The sequence below is a fragment of the Aphelocoma coerulescens genome, chromosome 4 (assembly GCF_041296385.1).
Source record: "Aphelocoma coerulescens isolate FSJ_1873_10779 chromosome 4, UR_Acoe_1.0, whole genome shotgun sequence".
In the NCBI taxonomy this organism is placed as follows: Eukaryota; Metazoa; Chordata; class Aves; order Passeriformes; family Corvidae; genus Aphelocoma; species Aphelocoma coerulescens.
Window position 1 is genome coordinate 36,269,882 of NC_091017.1, and position 16,040 is coordinate 36,285,921.

Consider the following 16,040-nt stretch of genomic DNA (forward strand, 5'->3'; position numbering starts at 1 on the left):
GAGAACCAGTGTGTTACTGGGGGCAGAAATTGAGAATTTTCCTTAAAGTGACCGAATTCATGCCTTCTGTCTTAATATGTTGACTACCTGTTCTCTGGTGCTAAAAGGTGAAATCTAAATAAATTTTTCAAGAATAGAGAAGTACATCCAAAACACAGCTTTTTGTTTTTACTGTGTTTGCTAAAGCTTGAAACTTTTGCGTGTCAGCAGTGATTAGCAACAGACAGAAGTTTAAAGTTGAGACTTACAGACAGTAATAGAGGAAGAAGAAAGGTGGAGTGGAAAAGTGTATATGCATTTTCTGTTGAAATGAGTGCTTGCTGCGAGGCTACAAAAATAGGTTGGCAAAAAATAGAGCAATATGTGTTTTCTAAGTGGAAAGAGAATATTTCTGTTTCCTTCCAACTAGAATATCAAATAAGTTTACCTATTAATCAACACTTTTTGTGGTTTTGTTTTCCAGTCAGTGAGTTGATTCACTTTCTCCTTTCTTTAGTCCTGCTTTCTCTTTTTAAGGAAGAAGTGTGGTGTGAATCAGGCTATTGGCTGAGAAAATAAGTTTTGACACATCTATAACAGTTTAATGAATCAGTATAATGGCTTTATTTTCTGGTGTCTTTAAGAGTAATTGAAATTGTATAAAATTCAAGATGGTACTGTAGAGTAAAGAACCCTGTGTTTTGTTGCTGGACTGTAGGATGAAGCATGTGTTTGCCTCTAGGAAAATAAGCATTTTGTCCAGAGACTTCTTTATTGAATATTTCTTTTCAAGAGGCTTAGTATTCTGGAAAATTTTTTCTATTGTAAAAGTCCCATGTACCATTAAATGCGATTATTATTTTGATGAATAAGCACAGCTGGCATTTCTTTTCAATATCTGACTGCCTTCTTTTTGAGCCTATAAATGTGCTGTTGTCAAGAGATTAGCCTTTGGGGTAGCAAGTTAAATGGTTCATTTCTACTAATCGCCAGGCGGGACAGGAGCAGAGATATGAACTGGCTAGATAGACTCTTCTGAATGGTGTGTGAACTGCAGTTTGTGAGCTAGGAAATAAAGCTTAAAACAGTTATCTTTCACAAACACTGTAGCTTCAGTGTGTTACCACATGCCAGGATTGGTTAAAATTCAGATGTTACAATTGTGTTGAGTTCCGTTCGTTTTTCAAGGCGTTGCCCTAGGGGCTTCAGACAGGAAGGTTTCCCACGTCTGTTGCACAGTGCCAAGTGGAAGAAAGGGAAAGGCCAAATAGTTTTATATTGGCTCTCGGCGGTTTCAGGGTAGATTAGTTATAGAAAACTTAGAGGGGTCCTGAAGTTCCAGTCATTTTAAGGTCTGTCCTGCCCCCCAGTCTGCGATGGGAAAGGTCTGGCACTGACCTGGCATTCTCCTAGCCGAGGAGGAATCACACACCCCCAAAACAAACTTTAGCTGGCTACCTTTCTTCCACTCCAATGATGTATGATTAAGGATCCTACTGTAAAGGTCCTGGATTTCACTGAATCATGTACTGGTTCTCTGCTCTCCACCTTTACATCTGCACTTTGAGGATTCTTTGCAGTGAACTCTGCAAGTGCACACATTCATCCAACACAGGCAGAGCATTCCAGAAACCAAAATAAAAAACCTTTCAGTTTTTTCCTACAGGAAACAAAATAGTATCATATTTAATTATTTGCACTGTGATGGGAATGCATCATGAAAGGGCAGAACAACCTTTTGTCCTCATCTATCCGATTTGGGAATACACTCATCATCTTTATTTTATTAATTTATTTTTAGGAGAAAAGAGCTAATTGAAGTCAATCAGCCTTTTAATTCTCTCCTTGGTATGCCAGTTAGCTTTTGTTAAAGAAATGTAGATAGCTTAGGAAACTTAATACTGTAATGCCAGAAGATACTGGATCAAACTCTGTAATGCATTTCAGAATCAGCTGTGCCTCTTCAGTAGACAGCTCTTGATTGACACTTGTTTTGGTGTTAATAGACTTATTTAGCAAATACTCTTAGGGAACTATGTAAATACAAAATAGATGGCTCCTAGTGTCCTTGGGTCTCAGTTAATTGCCGAAGGACATATGCATGAAACTTGTGCACAGGTATGTATGTTTTTTCTCTGCTTTACAATATCTGAATAAGATATAAATATGCTTGTGAACTGTGTTGTATCTCTGATTTCATTTCTAACTGAAATATTTTTGTTTTTCAGTTTTGGCAAGCGTTCTGCCGGCAGCTTCAGACGTGGATGTGAATGCATTGTTTTAGAGCCATCTGAAATGATTGTGGTAAGAATATTTTCACTCAGTTGCTTTCAAATTTTACAGACCAACTTTGGTAATGCTTCAACTTCCAGTAAGACTTCAGAATTTTCTGGTTTGCACATGGTCTTTTAATAAATATAAGATGTCATACCTATCATTTATATAGTTGTTACATTTACTTTTACAGTTTTCTTGTAAAACTAAAGTTTTCTTGTGCTAGCAGAATAGTTTGTGGGGTTTTTTTTGAAGCAGCTTTATTATTATTGGTAAACATAGATGCTTTAAAGCATTAATCTCAGGTTACCTTAAGTAATTAATGTTTGATTGAATTAAATGTAATCTCATCCATCTGAGGTGTTTAAGAATAAATTTGAACATTTTAAAATTTTGCCAACCTTCCTGGGTGAAGGTGAGGGTATTTTGTTAGCAGCATCTGCTGTAGTCCAGTGGCAGAACATCATCTCTGAGGGTTCACAGGCTCAGAAGTTTTAGTTGTCACCTCAGGGTGCATCATCTGAACAAATGCAGAATCAATGAGCTAATTATTTTTTTTCTCTGGGTCACTGGAGCACAGATCAGTTCATAATACAGGCATGATGATTATCTAAGTCATATATAGATAGCTTAAATATAGATTCTAACACTAACAATTTTTTCCCTAACAAGTAACAGTTTCTGTAAAACTTGTGGAAGCTTGGGAAATTGTGGTATTACTTTAAGATTGTACTTGTTTATTACCAGTTTGTGTAACTCGCATCTGACTATTCGGGAAACAGTTTGTTGTCCCAGTTTTCTTCTCTAGAAAGATACAATTTCATTGGTTGGAGCTGTGTGAATGTCTGTCTGTTCCATGTGCATTCCTTGGTTGAGTTATAAGGAAGAGTGATAAAAAGATAGGCATTGGGAAAGGAGATGACTTAAACAACAAGAAATTTTCTGGACTGATGGATAATGTTGGGTCAGAGGCACGTGTTTGTCAAAAAAGGTAGCCTCTACAGTTTTGGAAAGATGAAATGGAACACTTCAATCAGACTTTCAAAGGAATAATTTGTTTGAATAGAAAGAATCCTATCCCTAGAGTTGTTTGGCCACACAAGAGGTGTAGCAGGGTGTGCGTGTGAAGGTGTCAGACGTGAAACAGATACTCCCTGCAGAGGGGGTAAGCATTGCCTGCTCTTCTGGTGAACCAGGGACTGTGCTCATCCCTTTGTGTCAGGGCACTGAAAGCTGTGTTTAGTCACAAGGGCTGACTGACGTGTGACCCTTCTGAGACAGAGAAGGTGCAAATTCTTAGGAATATTTTGCCCAATATTTCTTTTCCTTGTTGAAAAATATGCAGGAACCTTGCGAGGTGCCTCATAAGATCTCTCATTCTGAGGGGTGGAATTGAATAACAGGCGTTAATTGAATCCCCCTTTATAGCCAATGCTGGAAGCTGTGATTTTTTTTTTTTCCTCATTTCCTTGTTAGTCTCAAGTAACTCGAGTAAGGTTTCTATTAGTAGGGCGAACACAGAAGAGATGTTGATTTTCAGCCAAATTACTGCAAAAGATCATTCTCTTTTGAGAAAACCAGAATTATTTGTTCAAATATTTCCATTGCAGCATACTGTTGTGTACTAAATTAGTCTTCAAACTCTGTAGACAGTGAAACTGAGAAGACTAATTTTATACTAGAAAATACCTAATAGGTATTTTTTATTCTCCTTGTTGTTGTTTTGAAGTGATTTTTTACATGTAAATCCAGTTTATTAGAAATCTGTTTATGCCTTCAAAATATTTGAAATAATAAAGCCAGTCCTGCCTGTTGAAGAGTGAAACTTGCCATAGATTGGTTAGGGAGGATGCTGAATAGATGTCAGTAGGGAAACAGGCAAGTGTTGTCTCATACCAGTTTTCTTTCCTTTCTGTAATGTATTGATTGGTGAAATGTTTGTATTTGTGCATTTTTGTACAAACTTTGTATAAGTGTAAGAAAGGGGTGAGCAAGTGAGAATTTTTCTTCCGTCATTTTTGAAAAGTGATCAAATTTAGTGATGCTTTTCATACTAAAGTTGTATTTTTTTTTTTTGAATTTTAGTAGTGGTTTCACACTTAGTGCTGAAAATGCAGGAAATTCAGAGCTAGCTGCTGTTTTTTGAAAATAGGATTTCTTGTGTTTCAAATGAAAAGAACCATTTTTATCTCTTGCGGGGAAAGACACTCTCTTGCATCTGTTGTAGGTTGATTACATGGAAGAAAATGAGGAATATTTTCAGCGTCAAGCGTCTCACAGGCAGTCTCGAAGAAGGTTTAGGAAAATCAACCAGAAGGGGGAGCGACAAACAATTATTGATACTGTTGACCCTTATCCTGTGGGGAAGCCACCTCTACCTAGAGGCTACCATACGGTAAGCTGTCTGTATTTATGGTTCACAAAAAATCATAAACAGGAAAACTACTGAAAGTAGCACAATCAGAATGGCTAAACTCGCTGGTATCTTTCAAGTGTGCTTTTGTGGGGAGGTTTCCCTTCCACTAACTCTGAATGTGGCTCCATCAGTACGTGAACATGTGTGCAGCTTGCATCTTAGTTCAGAGTTGGAAGTACATTTCTTATGACCGTGAATGTCATGTATTATTTTTTAGTGTTCCAATCATTATGGGAAATTGTGAAGGAAATTCTGTTCTCCTTTCCTTTTGCTGTTAGGCTACAGTAGAATTAGTTTAGTGTGCTGTGTTAGAAGGTCAGTCAGTGAAACCCTCATTCACGTTATGTGATAACAGGTGTTCCCTGAAAAGGACCGTGCTGCATTGCAGCACACCAAATTGGATTAAGTCTGTCACTTCTTTTTGGAACCCAGAACTTAAATGTAAAATTTAAATTAACTTTTGCTGGTGTTTGCCCTTTATACTTGGGTTTTAGTGAGCTATATAGTTGGCCCATCATCGAGGAAATCATTTGGTCATTTTACTTGATTGCTTTTGGGGATGAGGGAGGGAATCTATATATGTTTCCAGACTTTCTCTTGAGATGAAAATAAACTAATAATTAAAACTTACTCGACAAAATATTTTATATGGCTTTTAAACTGAGAAAAGCTTTATTAGATTCATATGTTTGTTTGGTATTGATTTCAACTGTGAGCAAAATACTGGAAAAGCTGTTTGTCTTTGGCTGCCATTTATTTGTTTAAGCCCTAAGTCTGGTAGAACCATAAAGTCACGGGCATCAATATCTTTGTGCATATTTAATCTCATTGAGTTCCATGGGCTGAATTTTGTACAATGTACAATATAAAGCCATATACATGTAAATTTGCAGAATGAGAGCTTTAGTGTTTTTAAAATGCCGTCTTTGGTACAATGCAGTTGTTAGCTTTTTCAAGTTTTCCTTCTTTACCCTTATTCCTTGACTTGTTTGCCAGTTCACTGTATATTCAATGTGTGTCTGTAAGTGTGTAGATGTTTGATTACATCTGTAAATTATACAGGCTTTTCCTCATGACTTGAGTAATTACATTTTATGCCAACAGTTTGGTTTTGTTTATACAACAGATTTTAATGGTTTAATTTTCAGTGCAGTTTTAATTGCCTCTAAATTTAATGTGAATTGAGCCAATTCACTTGGTTTGAAGATAAAACATTTTATTGGCCTGTTTTTGCAAAAAAAAAAAAAAAAAAAAAAAGTGGCATTGTACTTTGTAGGAATTACAGAAAGAATTATTTTTGCTCATATTATTTAGATGTGTATGTTGTGCTTAGCAAACAGTTGTAGTGTGATTTGTACCTAACTCTAGAAGGGCAATATTTAGATTACACAGTGCCATTTGCATTTGCAGGTCCTTGCCTGTTGTATAAATTTCACTTTGCCTGATGAGTTTTTGTAAGCTTAACTGGTACTAAAAGCAAAAGTCCATCCTGTGCTATTCTGTTGTGCAAGTTCATAATGGTTTTGTGTCTGTGCTGGGAAATCCATTGCAAGGAGATTTCATATTGAGATGGAAGAGATTGCCAAGTAAACTGTAAAATTTACAATAATTACATTCAAATGTTGCTTTTCAAAGTGTAATATAATGCATATGGCTGGCTTTATTATTTTTTTCAAGGCAAATAGAGTCAAATAAGCCCAAATGAGTTTTAAAATGTAGTTAAGACTCTTCATGCTGGTCCATTTCCTCCTATTTTTACAGTATTTGGTGATCTTGTAGACATTATTCTCTCATTCACTTCTACTAGCAATGTTATTTCTATTGCTTTAACCATACACGTTACAGGCTGCGTTGTCTTTTTGCCTTTCCTATTTTATGTCCTTTGACCTCATTTTATTGGTCTTAATTTCTTGAAAAATTGACTGAATAAAGCAGGATTTTTTTGAAGCACATAGGAATTCAAGATGCATTATAACACATATCTTGTGGACTTGTTGCCCATCCATTCTTTGGTCAGCATCTGTCAAGGTGTCATCTTTGTTTCTGCTTTTTAATTTTTGATAAAAAAAGATGGAAGTGTTAAATTGAATTGAAAAAGGATTAATATGATATATTTGTTTTCAAGTTTGCTCTTCCATGTGGATGTGTTCTAGTTTAGGTGTTATGTACATGAGATTAAAACTAATAAAGCTGCTTTGATAGTATCCTCGAAATCTTCACAATGTGTAATTTTCTTATATTCTGTTTTACCCTAAATCCACAGTTAGCATGTAGAATTATTATTTTGGTTGTTGATAAATTATTATTCTTTATTTGCAGTAGTCTCTGAATGCTTTTCTTCAGAAGGTTCAAACAGTATTTTCTGAAGAAAATTTTCTATCTCATAAAAGCATAGAGTGAAATTTAGAGATGAAATGCAGATGCATGGTGTGCTTTTCAAGAATTAAAAATTAAATGCAGTGGTCTCAGTTGCAGCATGGCTTTCTGCAGTAGAGCCAGCTTGTATGGGATGGTGGACCCTCATTAACATAATTTTAACATTATCTTCATAGTGGTGGAATGTACTATGGCATGTCTGATAATGTTCATCTTTTCCTTTCCTCCTATATGGCATTCATTTCATTTTGGCTCACAGGAATGCACTAAACCTCAGGTATTGTAACTTACTGTGTATGGTCCACTAATAATTTACTTGTGGGTTTGCAGTGTGATACCATAATACTGATGCCACATTGTGACTAAAATTGCCTTCTAGCCTTTGCTTGGATAGTTCAGCAATCTCACTATGCTATAAAAACACTTATGTAAAGGTGAAATTTACTAACAGTACAATGTCTCTTGCCCAGCTTGATTGACCTTCCTCGCTTTGACATCCTGTGATTTGCAGGAAATGAGAACCATAAACAAAGGGTGTATATCAAATATTTAGTGTTTGGCAGGCGCTTTACTCAAGTATCTCCTTCATGACACAGAGAACTTAGTCCTTGATTTTGGTTTAAAAAATTGCCCCCCTATCACTGCTTAGTACCTGTGTGTCAGTAAAATGCAGAAATGGAGTGTGACAAGATGAGCACTAAAGAAACAAAATGAGGCTTTGCCATGGTGTTCCTTGCTTGTCTTCCATTCTGATGGTTTATGACTCAGTATAAAGAGGCTGGATTTTGTAGGCAAAGTATGTCTAAATGGCCATTACCTGAAACAGGTTTGCGAAGCTAGGGAGAAGAAGGTGCCCAAGTAAGTCAAGTATCTTGGAATGGTACCAAACCAAACAAATTATGGAAGTTTTCCTTCATATCAGACCTCAAATGCACGCAAGGTGATCTGAAGATCTGAGTGGCATCTTTTAAACTTAAGTGGCATTTGCAGCTGCACTTGTCAATGCCAAAGTAAATAAATACTGAGCATCCGTCAGATACAATGTTTGATAAGAATGTGTATTATCAAATTGTTAAATGTCTCCACTTCCATGCTTGAGAAATCTCTTGTGATAGAGCTGAAAACAAATTAAAACTACTTAATTTTTTTTTAGGTTAAAAATTCCTCTTTTCTTCATACATTGCTTTGGTCAATTCTCCTGATATTTTTTTATCAGGAAATGTGTTTAAAAGTTCCTCCTGTGTCACATTGTTAAATTCATTTATCTAAAATGCTTAGAGGGTTCAAATTTCAATGTATTTCCAGTATCATAGACAAGTGATTTCTTGGCTGAAATGTTCTCTTTCTTCAAAATGTATATGATGCTTTTTCTAGGAACCCAGTTCCTTACCTTCAGAGCAGTGCTCCCTAGTTTTTCAGTGTCATGATCCTAAGTAACCTATGGTTACTAAAATAGTATGTTTAAGAGTGATAATGTACTTCTCAAATTATGGTAGGAATTTGAAATACTTAATAGTATTTTAATAATTTACCTTAATGTTTGAAAGATCATTTGAAGTGAAATCTAATGCTGAGTTGAAATCTAATGTTGAGTATAGTACTTAGGCATGTTACTTTTGGAACAAGTGTTGGTGATTTCTAGGGTAAGGAAAATAGAAACTTCGTCATATAGGGAAATAAAAAGAATGTGTTTTATCACACAGATAAAATTACATCCTTTTTTTACCACCTTTATAGTTTGGTAAAATTAATCAGTTCTTTTTCAGGAAAAAAAAAAAAGCTGATAAGTTTGAGCTGCTCTCACTTGAATCTAGAAAATGTTAGCTTGTGCTTCTCATGTGTCAGAAACATCTTTAACTAGATTAGTGTTAATGCCTCCTTACTTAATAGCAGAAATAGGATTTTAAGTCCTGAATGTGGATTTTCATTCTTTGTGTACCTATACTTAAGGGTACATCATATTTTCAGTGCAAAGCCTTTGTTTAGAATGATTTTACTGAAACGAGTATGGACCCATTCTCTGAGAATCTGCATGGCTTTACTTCTGCTTTAGACTGTTGTTGTTTGGTTTTTGTTTTTGTTAAAAAAAAAAAACTTTAAAAGAATATAGTCATCTATGGAATGATTTTAAAAAAGGATAGACTTTCTTGTCATATCTTACTGCTGGTAAACTTTGTGACTGTTTCAGTGCATCTGTGAAGAATTAGTCATGCTTGGTCTGAGTGTTGCTGAGCTGGTTATTCTATATATAATCCATGGAATATTTGGGGTAAATTGACACAAGTTCATAACGGAAAAAACACTTTGTCCAAAATAAGGTGCTGTTCTTTAGTGGCATAGAGATTACAAGTAGTAATTTGTAACTGTCTGGTTTGTGATAGTTAGTGCCTCTCTAGACTTGGTATGTAAACTGAGATGTTGGCTTTTACTAGTCTGTACTGTAGTCTTTACTTTGCTAAAAGCAAAGTACCAAATCTTACTGGGGTGTATTTAAAGCAATGCAGGCAGGCCTGTAAGAATAGTGCTGAAGCACCTGTGGATAGCCCTGAACAGAAAGATGGTGTGTGATGTTTTACTCTGTGTGAATCTGTCCAAATTTGAATTAGTTAACAGGTTTATGAAATTTGCTGCTAGTGCATTCTCAGCTAGGCTTTCTATAGCCAGCTGCTGAAATTGCTGTGAAAGGGTTCTCTGCCTTTAGTAGCCTTCCTTATCCCATTCAGCTTGAGGTTCACGTGGGTTGACAATCCCTTTATCCGGTGTTGGAAAGAAAAGAGCGGTGGGCGCGGAGCCATCAGTGACCCTGGCTTCTACCCCAGTTACAGCCATGGAATGATTTTATCCTCACACGCTGCTGTGGAGCATTGTGAGATGTGTTTAGGGCAGACAAGTATTCCTTCTGGATTTTATTTGAAGGAGTTGACTGAAAATGTGAATGAGAGGAGGGCTGGAAGTGAAACCATGTCCAATTTTGCTGAGTCAAATCTCACTGGCAGCCATGACTCCCTGTAAAAATCAGCAGGAGAATTTTTTCTAGCTTTTTTTTTGTGTGCTGTTTTTAAAAAAGGAGAAGAGCCTACTTATTTAGTAGCAAATTGTAGAAAACTTTTTTCCTGCCCCTATCTGCTTTTAAAACTAATAGTGCAAACCACTGGCAAAGTAGCCTTTTTTTCCCTGATACCATTTGGATTCTCATTGTCTGCTGAGAATCTAAAATACCTGGATTGAAAATTTATGTTCAGATTGTTCTGTTTTATATAACAAATTTGCCTTTTCCTTTCTTTTGTCTGCAAAATGACATTTTAAAACTGTTATATATCATATTGCTACGTTTAGGAAGGATTTTAAAAAACCCATTAATTTCTTCTGCCTGAATTTTGTTGTTTTCTTTTTTTCAGTGTGTGGCTACTGAGGCAGTATGGAAGTTTATAAGATGACAAGCAGTGTTTTGTGGTAGTTAACACAGTAGATGAGAATTCCAAAAAGTTGAGTCAATTTTAGCACTTTGTTACAGAAGTCCAGTATAATTTGGGATGACCTTTAATGTTAAAAACCAGCAAAATACCATTGCTTCTCTGCGTGTTTGCTTGTGTTGTATGTTGTAAAATACACGTTGCTGCATGTCCTGCCACGGACCACACTACATATGATCATGAAATACTTCACATGTGCTTGCTTTTCAACAGTGTGGGCTTTGCACTGTTGTGATGTAGCTTGCTATAATGTATTCATGTTAGTGCATTGTTTTTTACATGGTGAATTGATGCCAGTGTCATAGTGCACTTAGTTGTCTTGTGGAATTTCAGTTGTTTTGCATTAGTTTGAATCTGTAGAAACAGTTGCCAGATACCCAGTCTATAAGAAATCTTTTTAAACGAACAATGTCATTCTTTCAAGCTTGTAAATAGCTGCAGCTTTTAATGTTCCTGATGATTTTTAGAAGTATCTAGAACTTCCATTCTAATACAAGATCACTTAATAGAACAGAAAACAAACAACAGGCCTAATCATGAGTATTCACATTAACAGTAAGAAAATCTTGCTTTTAGGAAGAAAGAACCACATCTAAGAAAATTATTTGATAGGACAGTGGGCAAGAAGGAGTGGTGGACACAATGAAAGCTTGGCTTTGTGAAAAGGTGTAAAGGATGTGGAGAGGTTGGAGGGAAAACCAATTTTTTCATCATCCTTGACCTTGGAAGTGTTGCAAGTCTTATTTACAAAGGAAAAAAGCACCCAGAGGACCAAGTGGGGACAAATACACTTGGTTGTCAGAAATGTTTGAAGTGCAGGATGTTTGAGGGTTTTGGCTTTAGAGGCTGGTATGAGTTATGGTACCTAGGCCTATTTAAATAGATTCAATTTTGGAACTTGCTGGTAACTGATTTTTCCCCAGATAGAGGAAAAATGTGAAGAAGAAGGAGGATGGAAGCTGAGAAGGTTCTGCTATGTGGCTTATGCAAAATGAAAGCAAGAAGGTTGTCTCACATAAATATAAATTGAACTGAACTCACTCTGTTCTTGGTTATGACACAAATTGATTTAAGTAAGGTCAGCAGAAAAATGTAATTGTGTATACACCTAAATTTGCCGAGTGTTGCTGATGAGAAGTAGCATGGTATGCAAAGTTTTAAACACGTTAGCAGAAATAATGCATACTTGTTTGCCCAAACAAATTTGTCTCTATTAATAACAAAACAGTATAAAATAATTTACTTAACATTTCTAGTGTTCATGTTGAAAATGAAATATACTGTATTGATTGTTCCATTAATAAAAGAAAGGGGATGGTTCTTAACACTGCCAAGTGCAAGTGTCCTTTTACCAAGAAGGATATTTTTTGCTTTTCTTCATCTACAAAATTCAGCATGTAACTTCAAAAGCACCTGCTTTTATTATTCCATGGTGGTGATGATCTGCTCATGATTTCAAATGAGCTTCATGTGTATGTCATGATGGGAAGTAATCCAAAATACTAAATAGATATACGTAGTCTGTATATTTGAACACAGCTAGGAGGATTAATTCCTGAAGATTGTGACTGTGTTATACATGCTAGGTGCGTTTTGAAGTGAGATGCTACAAAAATGGTGGGATAATTTTACCTGAAAAGCAAAATACGTGATATAATTTGGGCAGCTCATGGTAACCATTTTTTTTTAATGGAAGTTGGATGTTTCTTCATGGGAACATCCACTGGTAACGTTATAATGGCAATAAGTAATTCCTATCCCTGTGTTCTGTGTGTTCTGGCAAAACACCACCTTTTTAGCCACACAGCTTCCTTCCTTCAGCCGTGTTTTAAGGGACTGTTACTGTTTCAAGCTATATATTAAGTTTTGTGTTATTGTTAATATATGAGCAATGCTATCATATTATTTTGTGTAGCACCCGAAGCAAAGCAAAAATGTTAGTTTATCATCCTTTTAGTAATGACTACTGGCAAGCTAATGCAAAATTAATGACATGCAGTGTGTTATTTACTCAACTTGCAGCTTCTATCAGAGATTGTCTATTTTTATAAATTACATCATCCCTACTGCAGAACTCTTATATCCACTGGGATTTACTGTTCTTAGATTCCCTTTGGAAGGGCTCACATTGATGTCATAACTGGATTTGTAATTGTGATTAGATTTGGAAAGTCAAAGAGAAGCATTGAAGCTGTGCAGTATTTTCTGCAACTGAAGTGTCAGTAATATTTCTGAAGGTTTTTTTTGACATATTAATGGCATTAGGTCCTGTTTACAGCTTGTAGAGTTGCCAATACTTTATGAGCACACATATGTAAAACGTTGTTTAATAACAACATAGATTTTCTAGAGTAGCATGATTTTATTGCTGCTACTGACTTGTGATGCGCTCTTTTATACTATATAAAAGATTGTTTTTCTGAGATGTAGGGTATAAAACTAAATGTGAAGTATGTCATCAAGGCAGAAAGTTGTTCATGCAGCAGAAAAATGGATTTTTCATAACTCTTTTCTAAATTAATCACTGCATAATGTAACTAAATACAAATATTGAATTTCCAGCACTTGGACTCGATGATCCTTGTGGGTCCCTTCCAACTCAGCATGTTCTGTGATTAGAGCTGAGGAAAATTAAAAAAGCAAATGTATACATGTGTTCTTAAATATTTTTAAAAAGGATATCCTCATTAACATAAGGTTGTTGAGTTAGAAACACTGTTTGTATATAAAGTACATATGGGGAAATGGGATCTGCCATATTATATTTGTAGAATGCCAATACAGATCCTTTCAATGCTGGCATTTCTGTACAGATGAGTATGAGTGATAGTAGTAGTGTAGTTATTTGTTCACTAAAGGATGGAAAGAATCTGTCAGTTCATTTTTTTTCCCAAGCATCTGAGCCACGGTTATGTGACCTGAGCTTGACATAGTGACTTAAAGATAAAATTATTAGTATTGCTAGGTGTTCCTGAGTACTTTTAATAAAGCCTTGTATTTGACTTGTCTAATTTCAAATTATCATTTTGCTGAGTGAATTTCAAAGCTCTAAAAAAGATTAACAAATTCAGTAGTGAAAATATCCTAAGCAACTAAGAAAGTATAGAATTGAAACGTGGGGAAAATGTAATGTTCCAAATTCCAAGAAGGCCAATGACATTCTGGCCTGGATCAGCAGTGATTGTCACGCTGTACTCAGAACTGGTGAGGCCACTCCTGAAATCCTGTGTTAAGTTTTGGGTCTCACTGCAAAAAGGACATTGAGATGCTGGAGCATGTCCAGTGTGTGATGGGTAAACCCTTTTCAACTTTATTGGGTAGAGGTGTGTATTACAGTGCCCAAGCTACATCCTGCTGAGTGTAAATGCCCTTATCCATTCTTCATCCTTCATTGGGTGACAGTTCAGTTCAGGAGAGCTACCAAGTTCTAAGTAAAGCAAGGTAGTTACCTTGAATTTAACACAAGGTTTGTGTGTAACTTCTTTCCCTGTCCTTCACCACCCTGTTGTGTAGTCATACTTTTTAAGCACTTTTTAAATTCCTTGTATTTACACTTTTCTGAAGGAAAGATTTTCTATTGTTTTTTTTAATGAAAAAACCTTTTTTTAATGCAAGGTCTAGTTAAGTGTTAGTATTCTGTTGTATGAGTTATGGGTATTGGGAGCTGGGCCTTAGGTTTGAGTGGTTAGCCTTAATTATATTTGAATTTTCAGACAGTAAAGTTTTGACATGTAGCTGGAACAGCTGGCAGGTGTGTATTGTTGATGTGGCTGGCAGAAAACCTACACATACTGTGTTCTCACACTCTTGCGTTAATTTATAAGTGTGTATGTACATGTGCTAAAATGTAAAATATTTTACTTTTCCTTCCTTTTACTTCTTAATTATATATTACCCTTGAACACTGTAATTTGGTGAATGTAAAGGCCTGCAGCTAACTAGTTTTAAAGTCTGCAAATGATCTGGGGTGCAGAAAAGACCACTTTAAAAGTAGGAATCCTGACACCAGTCTTGGAATACAAAACCATGTAGAAACAAATTATTAGGGACACTCAGTCTGGTAGGTGCACTTCTACCTATTTTTATTTAACACTTTTATATCTAGGTAGCTGATCTTGTAATTGCAAGGAAAAAATGTTACATTTGCAAAATGGGACATCTGTCAAGTGATGGTAATCGCCTTCCTGATTTATTTGATTGGGGAAGAGGAAAGGGAAAGGGCATTTCTTGGAATTTTATAAGTTTTCTGTATTTGAAGGATATAATGTTGTGATTTGACTTTTTTCCTATATAAAAGCAATTTGGCTCATTTTGCTTGATAATTATTTTAAAAGTAAGGGACATGTGAAGTTGCATGTGGTTTGTTACTGATAAAAGATCTGTATAAATTATTTCTGTACAGTTGCTAGAGGCAGGGCACAAAGCTCTCAAGATATGTTAGTACATGGTGCATTACACAAGAGAGGATATGAAGGGCCATGAGGAGAGAGTTCTCCCAAAAGAAAATGATCTTACACTGCTAAACTCTTCAGTGTTGATTTTAATTGGGAACCCCTGGAGCAGGCTCTTCAGAGAGTCTCCTGGCAAGAGACTGTGACTGGAGACCAAAACAAGAGTTACTTCTTTCCAACAGACAACTGAAGTGAGTGAAAATTCTCTGTAACAGCAACCAGCTCTTTCAAAGTTAAACTTCCTCAAAACACTAGAGATAAGTAGTAAGTTACTCTGGGAAATGTCCAAGTACACATTAAAAAAGATGAACAGTCTGGTGGTTTCCTGCTGACCCCATCTACATCTGCACCTTGAACAGAATTTCAGATTGTCCCTTAAAGCTTCTAAGTAAGTTCAAGGGAAACTGTTAGAAAGCATATAGTATTTGCTTAGAACGAAAATAATGCCCCTCCACTACTGCTGAAGTCACCCAATGAATGAATAAACAACAAAAAACAACAGAAAAACAGCTAGCATTTACAGGAGACTGAAAAATCTGGGGTTTGTTTGTTTTTAATCCATTAATATTGAGACATTAAATAATTGTTCCCCTACCTTGGTTGGTCTCAGGTATGTTCAGTTCTGTGCCACAGCAATCATCCTTGTGATGCAAGTATGTCAGTGTATTTCAGGTTTCAGTGGGGCTACTACTGACCATAACAATATAGAATTTGGGCAGTTGATTGATCTCAGAAAAATCCTGAGTTTTATTTTTACCTTTGAACAGTGAAGCAGTAGGATATAGATGAAAGAGGTATGCAGTTATCCGCCTTCTATAGAGTTTTCCTACATTGTTCTACAGCAAAGAATGTGGAATTTGAGGGTTGCCTCACATAAATGAAGGACTTGTGTCCCTAGATTCCTGATGTGAAATTGCTATGGACACAATGATATGTGGGAGTTTTTGTGGATGTTTTCGTTCGTTTGTTTTCCCTCCAAGATAGTGGGCCAATTTGTATCTCAGTAGTGAACCTCATCCCCAGCAGGTGTGGGTGTCAAAGTTTAGATCTGGTAAAGACAACTTGCTACTC

The 16,040-nt window shown here is 36.0% G+C and overlaps 1 protein-coding gene across 6 annotated transcripts in view; it reads left to right on the top strand.

Moving 5' to 3' along the window:
- RAPGEF2 (Rap guanine nucleotide exchange factor 2) overlaps positions 1-16,040 on the top strand; it is a 185,304-nt gene that overhangs the window by 92,918 nt on the left and 76,346 nt on the right. For 4 of the 6 annotated variants that reach the window (XM_069013592.1, XM_069013589.1, XM_069013591.1 and 1 more), the window contains 3 exons: positions 2,208-2,283; positions 4,481-4,648; positions 7,305-7,322. In XM_069013592.1, coding sequence (XP_068869693.1) covers positions 2,208-2,283; positions 4,481-4,648; positions 7,305-7,322 — 262 coding nt within the window. The remainder of the gene's footprint in view (positions 1-2,207; positions 2,284-4,480; positions 4,649-7,304; positions 7,323-16,040) is intronic. The other 2 variants (XM_069013590.1, XM_069013593.1) reach the window with 1 other exon arrangement.